The sequence below is a fragment of the Rhinopithecus bieti genome, unplaced genomic scaffold (assembly GCF_001698545.2).
Source record: "Rhinopithecus bieti isolate Rb0 unplaced genomic scaffold, ASM169854v2 scaffold_82866, whole genome shotgun sequence".
Classification (NCBI taxonomy): Eukaryota; Metazoa; Chordata; class Mammalia; order Primates; family Cercopithecidae; genus Rhinopithecus; species Rhinopithecus bieti.
In genome coordinates this window covers 554100-572547 of record NW_016830476.1, presented here as the reverse complement: position 1 = coordinate 572547, position 18448 = coordinate 554100, and the positions used below count along the sequence as shown (strand labels likewise).

Sequence of the window (18448 nt, the reverse complement as noted above, 5' to 3'; positions counted from 1 at the left end):
TGTGTGTGTGTGTATATATATATATATACACGTGTGATATATATATATATATATATTTCCATTAACTGCAGGAGACAACTGGCAAGTAAAGAGCCTGAGAGAGTCCAGTCCCTCTCCACCACTACAATGGACATATATTTCAAGGAAGCACCTATGAAAAATAGTTGAGTGTTCACAACACATCTGGTAACACAGATAGCTTCTGGGTGTTCTTGAAAGCAGTTTGTTTGCATTTTCAATTTGACATGAAATGAAGGGAAAAATCAAATTCATAAACAGAAATGACATTACTTGGAACAATCTAGTATTCTGTATTCATGTTTTACATGCCCTAGAGCCTAGCATTTTCATGCAGCAAGCTACACTCACATGTGCGTTAGTAACAGCTATCAGCTGCACGCCTCAAATGGTGATCAGCTCGTAGTGCAAGTGCTCTCTGCTCCTACCACTGCTGGTTGAGCAACACAGCTGGAACATCTGGTTAGAACTGAATTTTCCTTTCTTTAAAAATAAGCGAAATTTTTAAAAACACTGTAGCATTCAGTCCTGTTATACCTAGCTCAAGTTACATTTTGGCCTTAATATTAACTGAAAGGTCTTAATAACAAGGGGCTTATACTACCTGCTGCTTTCTTACGTATTTATGGCAACGGTGGCAAAAGGTTGCAAAACTTAATAATAGAAAAAGATATATGACTGGATTTTTTCCTTTAAAGCAATCTAGGATATTTCAACAATTCAAATTCAAAAATTGATTTCTACTGTGACTTCAGCAGCCATTCACCCACACGTAGAAAAGATCCCTTGGCTTTGATTTGGTTTTCTTTATTACTCTTTTCCTTTTTCATAACTGGAAATAATTCCTATTTTAGAAAAGATATGTTCTATACATTGTGCCTGTAGCAACATATCAGTAATACTGGCTATGACAGCATTTTGCCTCATAATGTCAATAATATGCTCTCACTGAATCTGGGCAAAGTCAATATTAAAATACAGATAAGCTGCAGACAATTAGGCATAACATGTAAACTCAAAGGTCCATGGTCTCTTCTCTCCTTCTTTTAGTCCTGTTATAAAAATAATTTTGGTTACAAGTGTCTACACAGCACCAATTTTATTTCAAAAGCAGCATCTTTACTCAGCCACCCAAATGAATCTATAAGTACACATGCTCAAATAGCTTTTTGCATTAACTTCTGTCCTGTAACTCTAAAAGACCAGTAATTGTATTACATTTTTCTCTTAATCAAAATTATTCAGCAATTATTAAAACCATCAATTACAATGCCGTAAAAATACCCATATTCACTGAATTAAATGAGAAGCTCCCTTTACATGCAACTGTATAATAAAAGAATTATGCCCGCAGTTGATAAACACTGTGTTCTGTAGTAACAGAAGAAACAGGTCTCTAATAGTAAAAAAGCATTTCATAAAACTTTGCCATATATAAAATATCTTATTAATTGTGACCATTCCACTTATGATTAAAGCATAACATAAGTGTTTGTTCTGCCTTCTGCTGTGGGACAGTCCAGGGTCATACAACTTCAAAAAATAAGAATGCATCTGTTTCCCAGGCGGACAAAAGCTTGGGGCTCAATTACACTGTTTCTCTCTCAAACTCGTCCGCACTCATGCATACATACACAAAGCACCTACAGTTTCAATCTTCATGACACTGTTGCCATACTTTTTTCCTACCAAAAGTCTGTCAGGAAAATATGTTTGCAAAATAATTATTCTTGTCTATACTCAGCCTGGATCTCCATTGCTCATTTTTATGATTTTGAAAGATAATGTCTGCAGCAGAAGGAGAATAGGCCTTATTCATCTTTCTCAAACCCTTTGGTTTCCACCTTTAATGTTATACTGAATGTAGATTTGACTCAGTAGGCCTGGGTCAAAGGCTTTACAGATAGCAAACCTGAAGTGCATTAAGAGAATAAACATCTGCCACATGGCACAGGAAAATTTAAAAAGTAGCATTAATAAACACAACTCCTCATACATGAAGATTTTACAAGAGTCACCTAAAAATTTCATAAAAAAATTAAATTTGTAGGAGGGGTGGAATTATGTAACAAAGGTCAAAAGGTCAAATGCAATCAGATAATTGCATTCTTTGAAAAATACTTCACTTACACACTTGTATTTCTCAAGCTTCCCATCCATAAACATGGTGGACTGAGAAAAATACACATTAAAGAAAGGGATTACATCTGATTAACAAAGGAATCGAAGAACAAACAAAAAGATTTCCAAGTAGGTAAGGAACTAGCTTTTACAGAAAAGTGCTTTAAATGTGCTTCTGCAAAAAATATGACTTGGAGGCAATTGTGAAGTTTTGACACTTATACTTTACTCATAGATTGGGCAGTTATACTTCTATGAGGCAACTAAATTGAAATGTAAAACAAAAGAATTGTTCAATTATTACATCACAAAGCCCCAGGGAAAACCTGGGCATAAAAGCTCCCTTTGATTAATGTTTCCCACTTTTAATGCAAAGTGCAAGAGCAAGGTCTTCGAATGGATGACACAGGTGGGAAAGTCATAAGCTCTTCCCCCACATTCCCCAACTTCATTCCCCACACACAGCATAGACAGTTTGTGAGCTAATTCTCAACTCTCCTGGTGCACTTATCCAGGACTCTAATGAATTATTTATAAAGTCAGGCCTCATTTCCCAATAGTTTAAAGTAATGAAAAAGAAAGACATGAGAAAATACATTCAATAAGCAAAAACAGAAGACCTCTAGAATCTGACATATTTCACGTTATGAAAATAATGGCTGACATAACGTACAAGGGACATTAAAAGTGAGTGAGTAACATACAAAGAGATCAGACTGTTCTGCCGGTGCTTCCAGAATAACTGCAAGTTTTCCTGGAGTTTTCACTCTACATCTATTCTTCTTCGAGGTTCTAACAGAGTTATAGCTTCTTACTGCGTACCTGAGATTAGAATCAGGTTGAAAAATGCTTAAAACACTTTCAATTATTTCAAAAGGGAGAAATGAGAACAAAAATCACCCAGGTTGAGAAATAAGAATTATGAACAGAACAAAACTATTAGGTAAACCACACATCAAAATGAAAAAAAAATGGAACTGAACCAAAAAAGCCAAGGAGGGAGGGTAGCGGAAGGAAGAACTGGGAGAGAGAAGTTCTGGCCCTTCCTGTGAAGATTCCTTGTCTCCCCATTTAAATTCTCTAGGAGACCCTTCTAAGAGGCTGCACTGTTCATGTTATCTTCACAAGTGCACCCAACAGTAATGATAACCAGGTGGCAGGCAAATCCCAGTGAACACAGTAAGAAGTCGGTGATTTCTTTGTCATCTTTCCTTACAGAGGGCACATACACTGGAAATGTGGCCAATTCCACTGGCTGAGCCAAGTAAATCTGTGGTAGAAAATACCAAAAATGGCCCCTACCCACTCCAGGGGCAAAAATATACAAAATCCCTCCCAAACCTAAACAGAACAAAACAAAACAAAAACAACCTTCTCCCTCCTAAAGAAAACCACATTAAAAACAAATGCCCTGCAACAAGTCCTTATGTGTACATTTTCACAAGGCTGGTAGAGGTTATTTTGTTTTGGATTCCACGTAAATTTTATCTCCATCCCTAATGCCAAAGGAATGCAATGCCCGAGAGCTGTACTTCATTTCCTCTGGGCCAAAGGGTGCTTCATGGTCAAAATAGTAGAGAAGCATGTTGCTTGTGGGTAACTGTACCAGAGTTTTTAACTGTTTCTTTAGTTCTGCAACTGTTTGGTCCAGACGAATGCTCATTTCTTCCACCTGATCGTTAAAGTGGACTTCTACTTTTGCACTGCTCTGGGGTCTTAGGTCCACTTCTGCCAAAGGCTCCAGCTTCCCATATTTTGTGATCAGTTCATGATACCTAGAAGGATTAAAAACAACAACACTGTCAGCTTAAACTACTAGCACATGTACTATGGACTTCTTCCCAACTACAGATAAACAATATTACTAGGCTCAATATCTTTAAAAAATCTTACTCTATCATTATGACTACTGTGCATTCTGTGACCTAATATGAGTGCCCTACGGAGGCCACTGTAAAACCGGGAAATCATTTTTCCTGAAGATGGTCACTATGCCTACTGTTAATCAATGATTACATAAGAATAGGCTTAGGATAAAATGGAACCTAGAAAAGTAGACACTATAAAAAAAATAGAAGTCCAATCTCTCTGTAGAACTTGCTTTCTTGGATGTCATCATCAAGAAGTGCAGATATCTAGGCATGTATCTCTTGGGAATAGATGGAAAGATGGAAGGAGGCCAGCAGTTTCTGAGGCCCAGAGAAGCCATAACTTATAAAGAAAAGCATGTAGTTGTATGTTAGCAATTAACCTAACTCTTTCAGAGATGCCTTGTTTGAATGTTCCAATCTAATTTCAGGTGTAATACACAGAATTTACGGAAGAATCAAGAATACATTCTTGGAAAAAAGTGGTAAATAAGGGATACACGTTTCTTGATCAAGGAAGGAATACAGAGCAAAAGACACCAAGAGGAAAGTGAATTACAGAGATGAGAATAGGGCCCACAAAGGTCATGTTTCCCATAGAGAAAATTTTGTCTGCACTGCCAGCCCTGGAGGATCTAGATCTGATTTTATCAGGGACACTCACAAGTTTCCTATATATCAGAAAGGGAAAAAATGTTGAAAAAAATTAATATTAGTTTTATTAAAACCAAGATACAGTGAAGTCACTTTAATTAAGGATCAGAATACAAGTCACACAAAATTATCCCCCTACCTCCTCCACACCACTTTCAGCTTTAACTCAGTTAAAATCAGTGTCATAATAAGGTTTGTGGGTGCATTAAACATACAGTAAGACCAGTGTGGCCAGGTATGGTGGCTTGCACCTGGAATCCTAGCACCTTGGGAAGCCCAAGGGGAAGAATCACTTGAGCCCAGGAGTTTGACCAGCATGGACAACATAGCGAGACCCCATCTCTTAAAAGGAAAAAAAAAAAGATTGCTGTGCTTAGAGATGGAAGTAATCATTTCCAACAAGTGGAATAACAGGGAATGCTAAAAATAGCCCTGGCTCTGTCTTCAGGGTCTTGACTCCATTTTATAATTAGCTGTGTGACTTGGCAACTCACTGTCTTTTTGGATCTCAGTTTCCTCAATAGTAAAATTAGGAATAATTTCTGCCCTTCCTACTGTATAAGACAGTCACAAGAACTAAATAAAATACCAAATGAGTAAACACTTTGTAAATTCTACGTTCATAAACAAATAAAAATATTTACATTATATTACTGCTGCTCTGAAGCTTATTTTAAAGCACACACACCCATTAAAAAATATAAGATTTCTGGACACGGTGGCTCACACCTGTAATCCCAGCACTTTGGGAGGCTGAGGCAGGTGGATCACGAGGTCAGGAGTTCGAGACCAGCCTGGTCAACATGGTGAAACCCTGTCTCTACTAAAAATGCAAAAAATTAGCCAGGCGTGGTAGTGCGTGCCTATAGTCCCAGCTACTCAGGAGGCTGAGGCAGAAGAATCACTTGAACTGGGAGGTGGAGGTTGCAGTGAGCTGAGATTGTGCCACTGTACTCCAGCCTGGGTGACAGAGTGAGACTCTGTCTCAGAAAAAAAAAAAATGCATATATATATATATATATATATGAATGATTGAAATCTACTTAGGTGGGACTTCAGGATGTCAGGATTTTAGCAAAGGCAAACAAAATAAAACAGAGCAAAACAAACAAACACAAAGCTGCCAGGACTTGAAATTTTCCAAGCCTCTAAACTGAAAAGGAAAGATGATTCAAAGTCTAGGGGTATCTTTTCTCCACCCCATATCCTAGTATATGCGTTCAAATAACTGAAACTAGGTTATGAAAATTTAACAAAATCTCAGAAAAGACAGCAGAACCCAGTGGTCAAATAAGAACTGAACCCAAGTCTAGAGATGTTTTACCTTCAGACTATAGAAAAGTAAAATTGTAATACCCTAGCTCTCATATTTTGCCTAGGAGTAACAAAAGAAACAATGTCAAAGTGTTCAAAGAGAATTTACTCATACTACATTTCAGCCAAGAGATGACATGAAGAGAAGTGACCACTTCAAGCACAAGCAAGATGATGAGACACAAAATAGCAACAGAGCACATACCACAGCAAAAAGAATAAAGGAGAGGAACACACAATAAGTAAAAGACAGAGGCAGAACTCAATCTGAAAGAAAACACAACTGAAGAAAAAGAAAACACTCCACAAAACTCAAAAGTCTAGAAATTACTAAGTACTTGCATATAAAACCAGCACTCAAAGATAAATGAACTGTAGAATGAGATGCAAATGGAGACTGCAGAGCTAAAGAAACAAACTGAAGAGCAAACCACCACCAACACAGACCCAAACAAATGCATTAGAAAGAACGGCCCCAAAATATCATACCTAACCTAGTGCTTTGGTTTGCATGTGCCCCCTCACCAAGCTCGTGTGCTGGAAACTTACTACCCAGTGCAACAGTGTTGACGGGGGCATCTTTTAGAGGCGACTAGGTCACAAGGGCTTCATAAAGAGATTAATGGTGTTAGAGAGGGAGTCGGCTAGTTATCCCGGTAAAAGTGAGTTCAGCCCTCTCTTGCTCTCGTCCTTCCTCCTTCCATCATGGATAATACCGCAGGAAAGCCATAGCCAGATGCTGGCACCCTGATACTGGATTTTCTAGCCTGCAGAACTGAGAAACAAATGTATTTTCTTTATAAATTACCAAGTCTGTGGTATTGTTACAGCAACACAAAATAAACTAAGGCACCACATTTTTTTTTCAGAAATAAACTTAATAAGCAGATATTCTAAAATGAGAAATAACTTAAGAAATAGAGCACCATGAGTCCTTCTGGTAAAAAACAAAAACAAAACCCCACTACTCAACACTGAGATTAAAAAACTAGGGATAAGCTCTGAATCTATTTAAATATAAAACTAAAACACAGTAACAACTGTATACTCCTAGACTCATTCATACTTGACATTATAGCCAATTGAATTAATCTCAACCATAAACATATTTGTACACAAAATTATGACCTACGTTCAGAAATTAGCCTATCTTCCATAAATGGGTAAGTATATCTAAAAATTAAATGACCTATAAATTCAGACACTCTGAAGTCTTAGTTTTCTCAAATCAACGTGTTCAAAAACAACTGCCACTCCCCAACCGTGTTCTCTTCTAGTCTTTCGTATCTCAGTAAGTGGCACTGGGAACTATCTAATTATCCTAGCCAGAAAGCGGACAGTCATTCTTATTTATTTCTCTCCTATCTCTTCTCTACTTCTCTCATTCAATCAATTACCACATCCCACTCATCTTCCCACATATCCCATGAATCTATCTGCATTTCTCTTGTTCACTCACCTTATAAATTCAGGCCACTATAATTAATAACCTAGATTGCTACAATTTTTTGTGTCTGCATAAACTAGATGAGCTTTCTCAATATCTGTTTCAACCTCCTCCTGGTAGGCCTTCCCGTATTTCCAAGATGGAAAAGCTGAAAAATACATTTCCCACACTCTCTTGCCAATGAGATTTAGCTTCTATCAATCACAGCCCTGGAGAGAGGCAGTAGATCTAGTAGATATCGTGTGGAAACAGTTTGGGTAGAGGCTTCCAAATGACTAGATCACACAGTTCAAGCAGTCTGTTTCTAGAGTCAAAGACCCCAGCAGCAGCTTGCTGATCTCCAGATCACAAAGTGATGTGATCAGCACCAGGGACAGCAGCTTGTGAATTTTCCCTTTACTTGATTCCTTACAAAGGTGAGCAGTGCCCTTGGTGGGCCAGTTCCATGGTACTACTCTAGAGTCAATCCTAGAGAGGAGGCCTAAGTCTGCTCCTCCAGCCCTTCCACAGATTTTGTAAGCACCTTATTCACTGTTTGAAATCCCTTTCTTCTTAAAAAAGCTAATGGCTTTCCATGATCTCAGGGTGGCCCCAAGACAATCCTTGTCTTTATGATAGCCACAGGGTTTGTTATAAAGCACAAATTGTATCCCATCACTCCTCTACTTAAAATCACATAACACCCACCAAAATAAAGTCCTAACTCTTCAACATGATTGTGGTAGGCAGAATTTTGGCTCCCATATCTGGGTAGGCCTAATCTAATCATATGAGCCTTCAAAAACAGAGTTTCCAACTAGTAGCAAAAGAGGAAGTCAGAGACAGTCAAAGCACCAGAATTTGACACACCATTGCTGGTTTGAAGATGGCACACATGGAAAGTATAAGAAAGAAGATAATTCTGCCACCATTCTGACTGTATCTGCAAAGAGATTCTCCTCCAGAACCTCTGATACAGAAAATAGCCCTGCTGACATATTTATTTTGGCCTTGTGAGACCCTAAGCAGAGAACTCAGCTGAGTCACACTGTGCCCAGACTTCTGTCCCACAGGACTGTGAAATACTAAGTAGGTATTGCTTTAAGCCATTATGTTTATAGTAATTTATTATAGCAGCAACAGAAAACGCATACAGTAAGCATAAAAAGCCCTTCATGATCTGGTTCCTTCATAACTTTCCAACCTTATTTTGTGTCGTCACCATTACCATTTTCTGCACCTTCCTTTCTACTTGTTAAAATCTTAAAATCAATGTTTATTTATTAATTTATAGGTAAGGCCAGCAGACTTTTATAGATGGGTTAGGCTTTGGATGTGGGCTTTGAGAAATATTCACTATTAAATAAAAAAGAAGCAAGAGCACTAGAGTTGTGATTCACTATACATACTGAATATGTTCCCTTAAAAGCTACATAAATAAAAATCATGGTTTCAAGATAATCTGTTTTCTCCCAATTTTCTTATTTTCCACTTATCTTTAAGCAGGAAAAATTAGTAAATATAAGCAATCATGATTTTACAAAATGTCCAGTAAATTTCAGAAAGCAATTCTGTCCTAGTCTTTCAACTTATATATTTTATTCATTATCCAAAAGTCCATCCAAACTGGACTATACTGCATGCATTGTACACCTGAGCTTTTCTTAGCATGAGTTCCAACATCTTCCTCAAGTATACTCTGAAGAGGTAGATGGTTTCTGCTGACTAAGCATTCTCTGAAATTAATGATTTCGATTTATATTCTACCAGTCAGTATCTTCATCTGACTATTAACAAGTATTTAATATTCATAAGCCCCACTTCTGAAGTGGGCAAAATGTAAATAAATCTACTTTGGAAAATATTACCGATAAGGATGTATTACAATCATCAAATGCTAAAATGTAAAGTATGCCATGTTCAGAAGTTCTCTGGTCCTTTCCACCATGACCTTCTAACAGAAAATGGCCAATCACAAGTAAAACAAAATTTACTACAAACAGCATAAAGGCCAGCATAACCACGTGGGCAACTGACAGTGATAAATGGAAACCAAATGCTGGCTGCAACCCTGTGAAGAATACCACCCACAGGCAAACTGGTGTGTTTTTTTCCCCCTTCTTGTTAAATAAAAACACCCACTGAGAGAAAAGCTTCTTTCAACTTTAGGGGTCTTTGAATCATAAGCAGTTAGAAATCAGGCTACCAGCAGAGTGGGGTTGAAGGTGATACTAACAAAGAGAGGAAGAGAGAATGAAGCCATCTGCGGTGGAACCAGGCTAGCTCTACTCCCAGTGCAAATAAGCAAACCTTCATACACTCAGGTCCTGGTCCATGGCACACCTGTCTAATGTTACGTAAGAGCAGATTTTAGTAGCACAGTGGTCATTTTTAGGAGAGGTATGCCTGTTTCTCCATCTTGCCAATCCTCACTCTTGATTCCCAAGACCTGGGGGCATTTCCTCAATCACAATTCAGTCATATATGACTCTAGAATAGGAAGATGTGGTATACTACTTGAAAAAGACTACAGGTTCCTGCCATATGTCTTAGTCTGTGTTTCTATTTACTATAAAACCTAAAACAAACATTAGTTTGTTCTCATGTTTGGTTAGCCTTATAAATGACCCTAAACAGTATATATTTTACATAATTTTTAGGAAATTGTAAAATGAAACTCTGTCTAGAATCAGGGACTTTCCAATGGCAGAAAGCATTCAGATTTGGACATCAAATCTCCAAATTCACAATCTTTAGGAGCATCCTAGGGAAACATAAGGGAATTTACATTTTCTGCAGGTGCCTATGCCACAATGGGATCATAAATATCCCAGAAGTACTCTATTTATCCCTTACAACTGTCTAGAGGTGTATTCATGGGTAGCTTATGTAGTAGTCTCAAGTTAACAATTCTGTTAATCAATCATTCCTCAAATGCAGACAAATATTGAATCAACTGAAGTCTTTAGGTAATGCTGTATTACTTCAAAATAAATCCCTAATACATGCATCTCTTTTTTTAAGAAATGTAACAAATAAAACATGAAAAATCCCAGATGGTTCACTTGGTTAAACTAAACCTTGAAGTTTAATTAACTAAAAGAAAAATATGGCCAGGTGTGGTGGCTCACACCTGCAATCCCAGCACTTTCGGAGGTCGAGGTGGGTGGATTGCCTGAGGTCAGGAGTTTGCGACCAGTCTGGCCAACATGGTGAAACCCCGCCTCTAGTAAAAATACAAAAAATTAGCCAGACGTGGTGGTGTACGCCTGTAATCCCACCTACTCAGGAGGCTGAGGCAGGGGAATTGCTTGAACTGGGGAAGTGGAGGGTGCAGTGAGCCGAGATTGCACCACTGCACTCCAGCCTGGGTGACAGAGCGAGACTCCGTCTCCAAAAAAAAAAAAAAAAAAATTATTGAGTTTGTTTCCCAAGGCATTGGGAGGGATTCAAAAGTACATTCAAAACATCTTCTGACTGCTGTTATCTAATGTCTCTTGCTATAGTATGCTTTCTCACTTCTGTGTGGCATCATATCCTGGGACATCAAAGAAACCTCCTTAACATTCTACAACTGGGACTTGACAACCTACTCAAGGTTTTCTCAAGGTCACCAACATTCCACTTATTAAAACACATAAGCATCACATTCTACAGGTAGAAGGAATCTTAGAAACCATCTATTACATACTTTACAGATGTAAAAATTGAGACCCAGTTTGTTAACCTAAAGCCTCATAACTAGTGAACGGAAGGGTGGAGATTAGAACTCAGGTGTTATTCTGAGACTATCACTGTTTTAGTTTCATCATCTTAGTGGTTTGCTGCATATTGTTCTAGAAATTATTTTCTCATTCCTACATTTCAAATGTCCCCATTCAATCTCTCTTCAAGGGTTCTCATCTCTCTTATTATCACCTATACTTGGGTAGTTCTAAAAATTCACTCCTGAACACTCTTTTCTTTTTATGAGTTCCACCACAGAGCTCATTCCACTTACCTGAAGCCATAGATGTTTCCCACTTGTCTTCCGCAAAAATCTGCAATTCACCTACCTCCAGAATTATTTAATGTCACCTTTCACACATATAGCAAAGTATCTTGAAGTGAATTTAGTATTTTCCATTTAGTTTTTCAACAGAGCTTATGTCACGGAACTACATTTGTTTCAATTCATTATTTCTTAAATTCAAGTGTTATCAAAAATCATCTAGTAATGGATAAATAGAATGTGTTCTATTCATATGATAGAATACCATACAGCAGTTAAAAGAATGATTTTAAACCACATTTATCAATATGTTGCACTTTTGCTCCAGACGCAGAGTAAAATTGATAAAATGTAAAAGGTTGAAATCTAAGAAGATATATAGCCCAGGCTCAAAAATGATAAGCATCTCCATGGACCAGAAACTCAACAGAAATACAAATCACAGAACTAAAACTACAAGACCTCCAGGCTAGAAATCTATAGCAGCAGAAGCAGTAAGGAGTTCAGGTCACACAAGGCAAAGGAGACTGAATGTGCTTCATGAGAGGCAGGGGAACTAGAGCCAGGTTCCCTGCTTGAAGTAGGGGTAGAACTGGGTGATGAGAGGCTGTGCATGAAATGAGGATGAAAAAAAGAAAACTTGTGCAGATCCATTGCCTAAGGCTACCTTTGTAGAGCAATGGTTCTAATAAGTAAAAGAATAAAGAGATAGCTCCACTACCAGGAAGTGAATTAAATCACTTGGTGCTTAAGACTAGGAATAGGCACTAACTCTGTAATTATTGCAGGACAAGTTCTCCAAATTCCATTATAAGAGCTGGTTCTGGACCAGGAGGTAGGTGAGCTGCTTAGAGGCAAAACCATTAGACAGGGAGAGGCAAGCTCCAGCAGAAAGACATAACAATCCAAAATGCGTATGTATCTAAAAACAGATATGTACACAAGAAATAATGAAGCAAAAACTGGTAGAACAACAAAAATAAAGAAACCCATAATTACAATTGGAGAAATCAACACTCCTCTCAGTAAATGATAAAACCAGCAAAAAACTGTTAATGATATAAAATACCTGAAATATAAAACATGCCGACCAACATCAGAATACACATTTTTTTCTAGTGCATATGAGATAGTGACCAAGAAAGACCATATTCTAAACTGAAAATGTACCTCAAATATACCACAACAGACTTTAAAAGAATTGAAATAGTACAAAGTACATTCTCTAACTATAATGAAATTATACTAGAAATAATTAACAGAAAGATGAGGAAAATCCCTGGAAAGATAAGGAAAATATCTGGAAAATAAACAACATACTTGTAAATAACCCAGTGAGTCAAAGAGGAAGTCACAAGATAAATTAGAAAATATCTGAATTCAATGAAAATTCAAATATAACAAATCCCAATTACAGAATGTATCTAAAGCAGTGCTTAAAGGAAAATTTATATAATTAAATATTATAATAGAAAAGAACAGTCTCAAATCAATGATCTATACTTAAAACACCATAAAAAGATAAGCAAATTAAATCCAAAGCAAGAAGAAGGAAGAAATAAAGATATGAGCAGAAATCAATGAAATGTAAAAATTAAAACAGAGAAAACTCATAAAACCCGAAGCTGGTTCTTTAAAAAGGTTTGTAAATTTGATAAACCTGTAGCTGGACTGATTAAGAAAAGATGATGTCAATACTGGAACTACAAGAGGGAACATGACCACAGACCACAAAGACATTAAAGGCTTATGATAAGCAAATACTATGAAAAACTTTATGCTTAAATAAAACGATTATAACTCAATTCAACAATTATAATTAAATGGGTGAATTCATTCAAAAATACAAACTACTAAAGCTCACTCAAGAAGAAACAGATAACCTGAATCATGCTATATGTCCATTAAATAAATTCAATTCGTAGTTAAAACCTCCAGCAAAGAAAACACCAGGCTCAGATGGCTCCACTGATAGATTCTACAAAATATTTTAGAAGAAAATAACACTGTTCTATACAAACTATTCCAGAAAAAAAAGGAGAGAACACTCAAAAATGAGGCCAGCACTACCCTGATATCAAAACAAGACAAAGACATTATAAGAAAATTATACAACAATGTCCCTTATAAGCATAAACACAAAAATCCTTAACAAAATATTAGCAAATCAAATTCACCAACATATAAGAAAAGATAATACATCATGACCAAGTGAGATTTATCTTGGGAATTCAAGGCTGGTTAAAAGTGCAATTAATATAATTCACTATACTGATACATCAAGAAAAATGGTATAGACTTTTCAATAGATGCAGAAGAAGTATTTGAATAAATTCAGTACCCATTCAGGATAAAAGCTCCAGCAAACCTAGAATAGAAGGAAATGTCCTTAATCAAATAAAGGTCATGAACAAAAAAACCTATAGCTAACATCACTTTTAGTGGTGTAATGAATGATTATTTCCTAAACAGGGAAAAAGGCTAGGGTGTTTGCCATCACTACTCCTATTCCAATACTATATTGGAGGTCCACGTCAGTGTAATAAGGTCCAAAAAACAACAAAAATGTAAAAAGTCATACTGGTTGGAAAAGAAGACATGCACTGTGCTAAGTAACAGACAATATGACTGTCTACAATTTATTAAAAATCTACTAGAATTAATAAATAAATTTAGCAAGCCCACAGAATACAGAGCCAATTACAAATACCAATTGTAATTCTATGCCTAGCAGTGAACAACTGAATTTGAAATTTTAAAACAGTACTACTTACAACAGGACCAAGATACATGAAATCTTTAAATAAAATGTAGCAAAATATGTACAGAATCCATATGTGGAAAATACACAACACCAGTTTTTTAAAGAATATTTAAATGAATGGAAAGAGATACTAGGTTCATGGACAGGAAGAATCAATATTATTAAGATGTAAATTCTGGCCAAATTCTTCTATAAATTCAACACAATCCTAACCAAAATCCCAGAAGAATGTTTCATAGACTTCAACAAGCATACCCTAATATTTATATGTAAGCCAAGGAATTAGAACAGCTTAAACCATATTGGAAAATGTCAAAGTTGAAGGACCCACACTACCTTAATTGAACAGTTACCATAAGGCTATAGTCATCAAGATGGTGTGGTACTGGCAAAAGGATAGAGACATCCGTCAATAAACACAGAATACAGAAATACAGGCCACCTATATGATTAGTTTATTTCTGACAAAGGTATAAAATCAATTCAACAGAAAAAGGATAGTCTTACTAGTGAATATTGCTGGAGTAACTGGTACCCATATGCCAAAACAAAACAATCTATATCCTATACCATATAGGAAAATGAACTATACCATATAACCTAGGTGTGTGGTAGGCTATACTGTCTAAGTTTATGTAAGTATACTTTATGATGTTCACATGACAAAATCGTCTAATGATGCATTTCTCAGAACGTATCCCTGTCATTAAGCAACACATGACTGTAATTAGGCATAAATCTAATAAAAGACGTATAGGACTTCTATGTTGAAAATTACAAAATGCTAGTGGAAGAAATCAGAGAAGGCCTAGACAGAGAGACATACTGTAATCATGCATTGGAAGACAGAGAGACATACTGTAATCATGCATTGGAAGGTCTCACATACTAAAAATATTAACCTTCCCCAAACTGATCTATAGGTTTAATAAAATTCCTGTTAAAACTTCAGCAAAGTTTTCTTGCAGACAGAGACAAAATTAGTCCAAAATTTATATGGAAAAGCAAAGGCCCTAAAATAGCTAAAACAATCTTGAAGAATAAAGTGTGAAGAATCATTCAGCATGAATTAAAGCTTACTATATAGTCACAGTAATCAAGAGATTGTGATACTGTTCACAAACATACAGATCAATGGAACATAAAAGAAAACCAGAAATACACCAAAACAAACATACTTTCCTGATTTCTGAAAAAGATAGAAAAGCAATGCAATGGGGAAAAGACAGCTTTTTCTTTTTTTTTTTTTAGACGGAGTCTCGCTCTGTCGCCCAGGCTGGAGTGCAGTGGCCTGATCTCAGCTCACTGCAAGCTCCGCCTCCCGGGTTCCCGCCATTCTCCTGCCTCAGCCTCCTGAGTAGCTGGGACTACAGGCGCCCGCCACCTCGCCCGGCTAGTTTTTTGTATTTGTTAGTAGAGACGGGGTTTCACCGTGTTAGCCAGGATGGTCTCGATCTCCTGACCTCGTGATCCGCCCGTCTCGGCCTCCCAAAGTGCTGGGATTACAGGCTTGAGCCAGCGCGCCCGGCCAAGACAGCCTTTTCAATGGATAATGCTAAAGCAACTGGACAACTATAGGCAAAAAAAAAGTGAACCTCAACCTAAATCTCTTGGGAAAAGCTGAGTGCTGGGAGAAGCTGTGGAAGGGTTTGCATGTCTGACATAATGTAAAAGAGTCTTGGAACATGTCCAGGGTCCAGGGTCTAAAACCCCTTGTGGCCTTTGGAATACCAAGCTCTGTGCTAAAGGGTGGAAGGCAACCCTGATGCACCATAATCTAAGCCCAGGGCATAAAATCCCTCGTGGCTTGGATAGAATGGAGGGTTCGTGGCTCCTTGCTCCTTGCTCTCCCAGGATCGATTGTATCTTGAGTTAAAAGAACCTGCTCTCCATTATCTCAAGTAGCAGCGCAAATGCTAAACCATCACAGCTATAATCATGTGCTTGCCCTTTTGACAAGGTTGAAAAGCCACAGTATGAGGGAATAAATAGCAATTCACACTAACAAAGAATTATAAAATGCTACGTTATATTTTAATGGAGATATAAAATATGAAAAACAGACATCAAGGATACAAATCAAATTTCTGCTAGTGGTTACTTTTGGAGTAAGAAGTAGGACTGAGATTAGTAGAAAAAAGGCACTTCAATTTTATGTATAATATTATTTCTTTTTAATGAAAAATAAACTCAAAGTAGAATAAAACATTAACTACCATCAGTTCTGAACAGTGTGAACATGAATGTTTTATTACTCTCAATAATTTTTAGTAGTGTTTTACTGACAAAAGCAAACAAAATGAAAAGATAACACTGGCCCCCTGCCCTGGCCAAAACAAAAGTTCAGACAGCGAAGACAATTTTCTCCAAGCCCATGATTTGGGAGGGCTGGCTCTCACTCTCTCTTTCCTTTGCAAGTATATCCAAATACTTGTATATAACTCCAATCAGGATTAGGAAGGTAGTCTGTCTTCTGCTGGGCTGGGAAAGTGGCAAGAAGTCAAAATAAAGTCCAAGGTAACCGGAATGACAAAGGCTGTAAGCAACAGGGAAAGCTAACATTTCAGAGGCTCTCCATGGTGCACCAAGGAAAATGCCCCTTTTGTTTCTCCTCAGACTCTCGGCTGAATGTGAGGAGTGCTGTGTCACGGCCCTTGTCAGAGGATGATGGAGCATGGCAATATGGAGAACCCCAGGAGACTCATGTCCAGTATAGAAATGTTCCTTCACAACAGCAGGTCCTCTGTTTGGAAGGAATATGAGGTAACGGACACAGCACACTAAGATTTCTCCAGCATCCAAGACAAAATAAGCCTTCATTGAGGTGGTGTCCAAATACAGGCTGCTGCCTGCTCTCACAATAACATGGAGATACAATCAGCTCTATTTAGAAAACCCATTAGTCTGAAGCAGGGAAAAACATACTCTCCATATTTTAAAAAGCATACCACCAATGACTATCAAATCAGCATTTGAGGAATTCCTAATGTAATCCTTGCCATCATAAAGGATTTCCCAGGACATAGATTAGGGATTACTCGGGACAAACAGAAAATAAGGTATCAAAGAAAAGAAAAGGCAAAGAAAAGCCTCTAAGAAAACCTGTTTCTGGAGTTGCCACTGTCCCCGACAATGGTACTTCCTCTTTCCATCAAATAATTGTTCACTGGAGCTATTTTCTTATGACTCCTCCTTATGATAAGCAAAATTTTAAAGTCTGAAAAGGTACCCTAAATCAATACATTTACTTCCTACCACTGTCCTCAAAAACAAAAAGAAATCATTGAGTTCCCAAAGATACATGATATGTTGATTTCTAAAAGTTACATTTTTTTCTTTTTTTCTCTTTAAAATTAAAGAGGATGACTGCGTATTAGGTAAGCACTAAAGAAGCAATTTAGATTCAATTTCTCAGATTCAATCTCTCAGAGGAAATGGAGAGAGAAAGTAAACACAAAATGAAGGGAACACTGAAAAATATAAGCAATGTGGGCAGACATCTGATCAAGGGCAAGGCAAAAACAATAAATAGGCACACTTTACTATGTGCCAGACCCACAAACATGGAGGTTTCTTTCTCTCTAAATGATATTTCTATACCCTCAGAGAAATCAGGGCTATAAACACCAGACAACAAGTACAACTTCACGATGTGTTTTCTGAGGACCAGTTCAAATTCTAGAGTGAAATTCAGTCTTAATATACATAATCTCTCTAAAAAGATATAAGCAACCTCCACCACATATATTCTCCTTTACTACAGTCTCAATTATTAAGTTTCTGGGTCTCTCTCAGCTGCTGCTTTTTTTTTTTTTTAATTATTATACTTTAAGTTCAAGGGTACATGTGCACAACATGCAAACATGTGCCATGTTGGTGTGCTGCACCCATTAACTCGTCATTTACATTAGGTATTTCTCCTAAAGCTATCCTTCCCCCACTCCCCCAATCCCATGACAGGCCCTGGTGTGTGATGTTCCCTTCCTGTGTCCAAGTGTTCTCATTGTTCAATTCCCACCTATGAATGAGAACATGCAGTGTTTGGTTTTCTGTCCTTGCAAAAGTTTGCTCAGAATGATGGTTTCCAGTTTCATCCATGTCCCTACAAAGAACATGAACTCATCCTTTTTTATGGCTGCATAGTATTCCATGGTGTATATGTGCCACATTTTCTTAATCCAGTCTATCATTGATGGATTTGGGTTGTTTCCAAGTCTTTGCTATTGTGAACAGTGCTGCAATAAACATACATGTGCATGTGTCTTTATAGCAGCATGATTTATAATCCTTTG

The 18448-nt window shown here is 37.3% G+C and overlaps 1 protein-coding gene across 5 annotated transcripts in view; it reads right to left on the bottom strand.

Annotated features, from left to right (window-relative positions):
- Positions 1-1062: 1062 nt before the first annotated feature.
- TBCEL (tubulin folding cofactor E like) overlaps positions 1063-18448 on the bottom strand; it is a 68058-nt gene continuing 50672 nt past the window's right edge. For all 5 annotated transcript variants that reach the window (XM_017865562.1, XM_017865558.1, XM_017865563.1 and 2 more), the window contains one exon: positions 1063-3914. In XM_017865562.1, the coding sequence (XP_017721051.1) occupies positions 3596-3914 (319 nt within the window). In that variant the 3' untranslated portion in view covers positions 1063-3595. The remainder of the gene's footprint in view (positions 3915-18448) is intronic.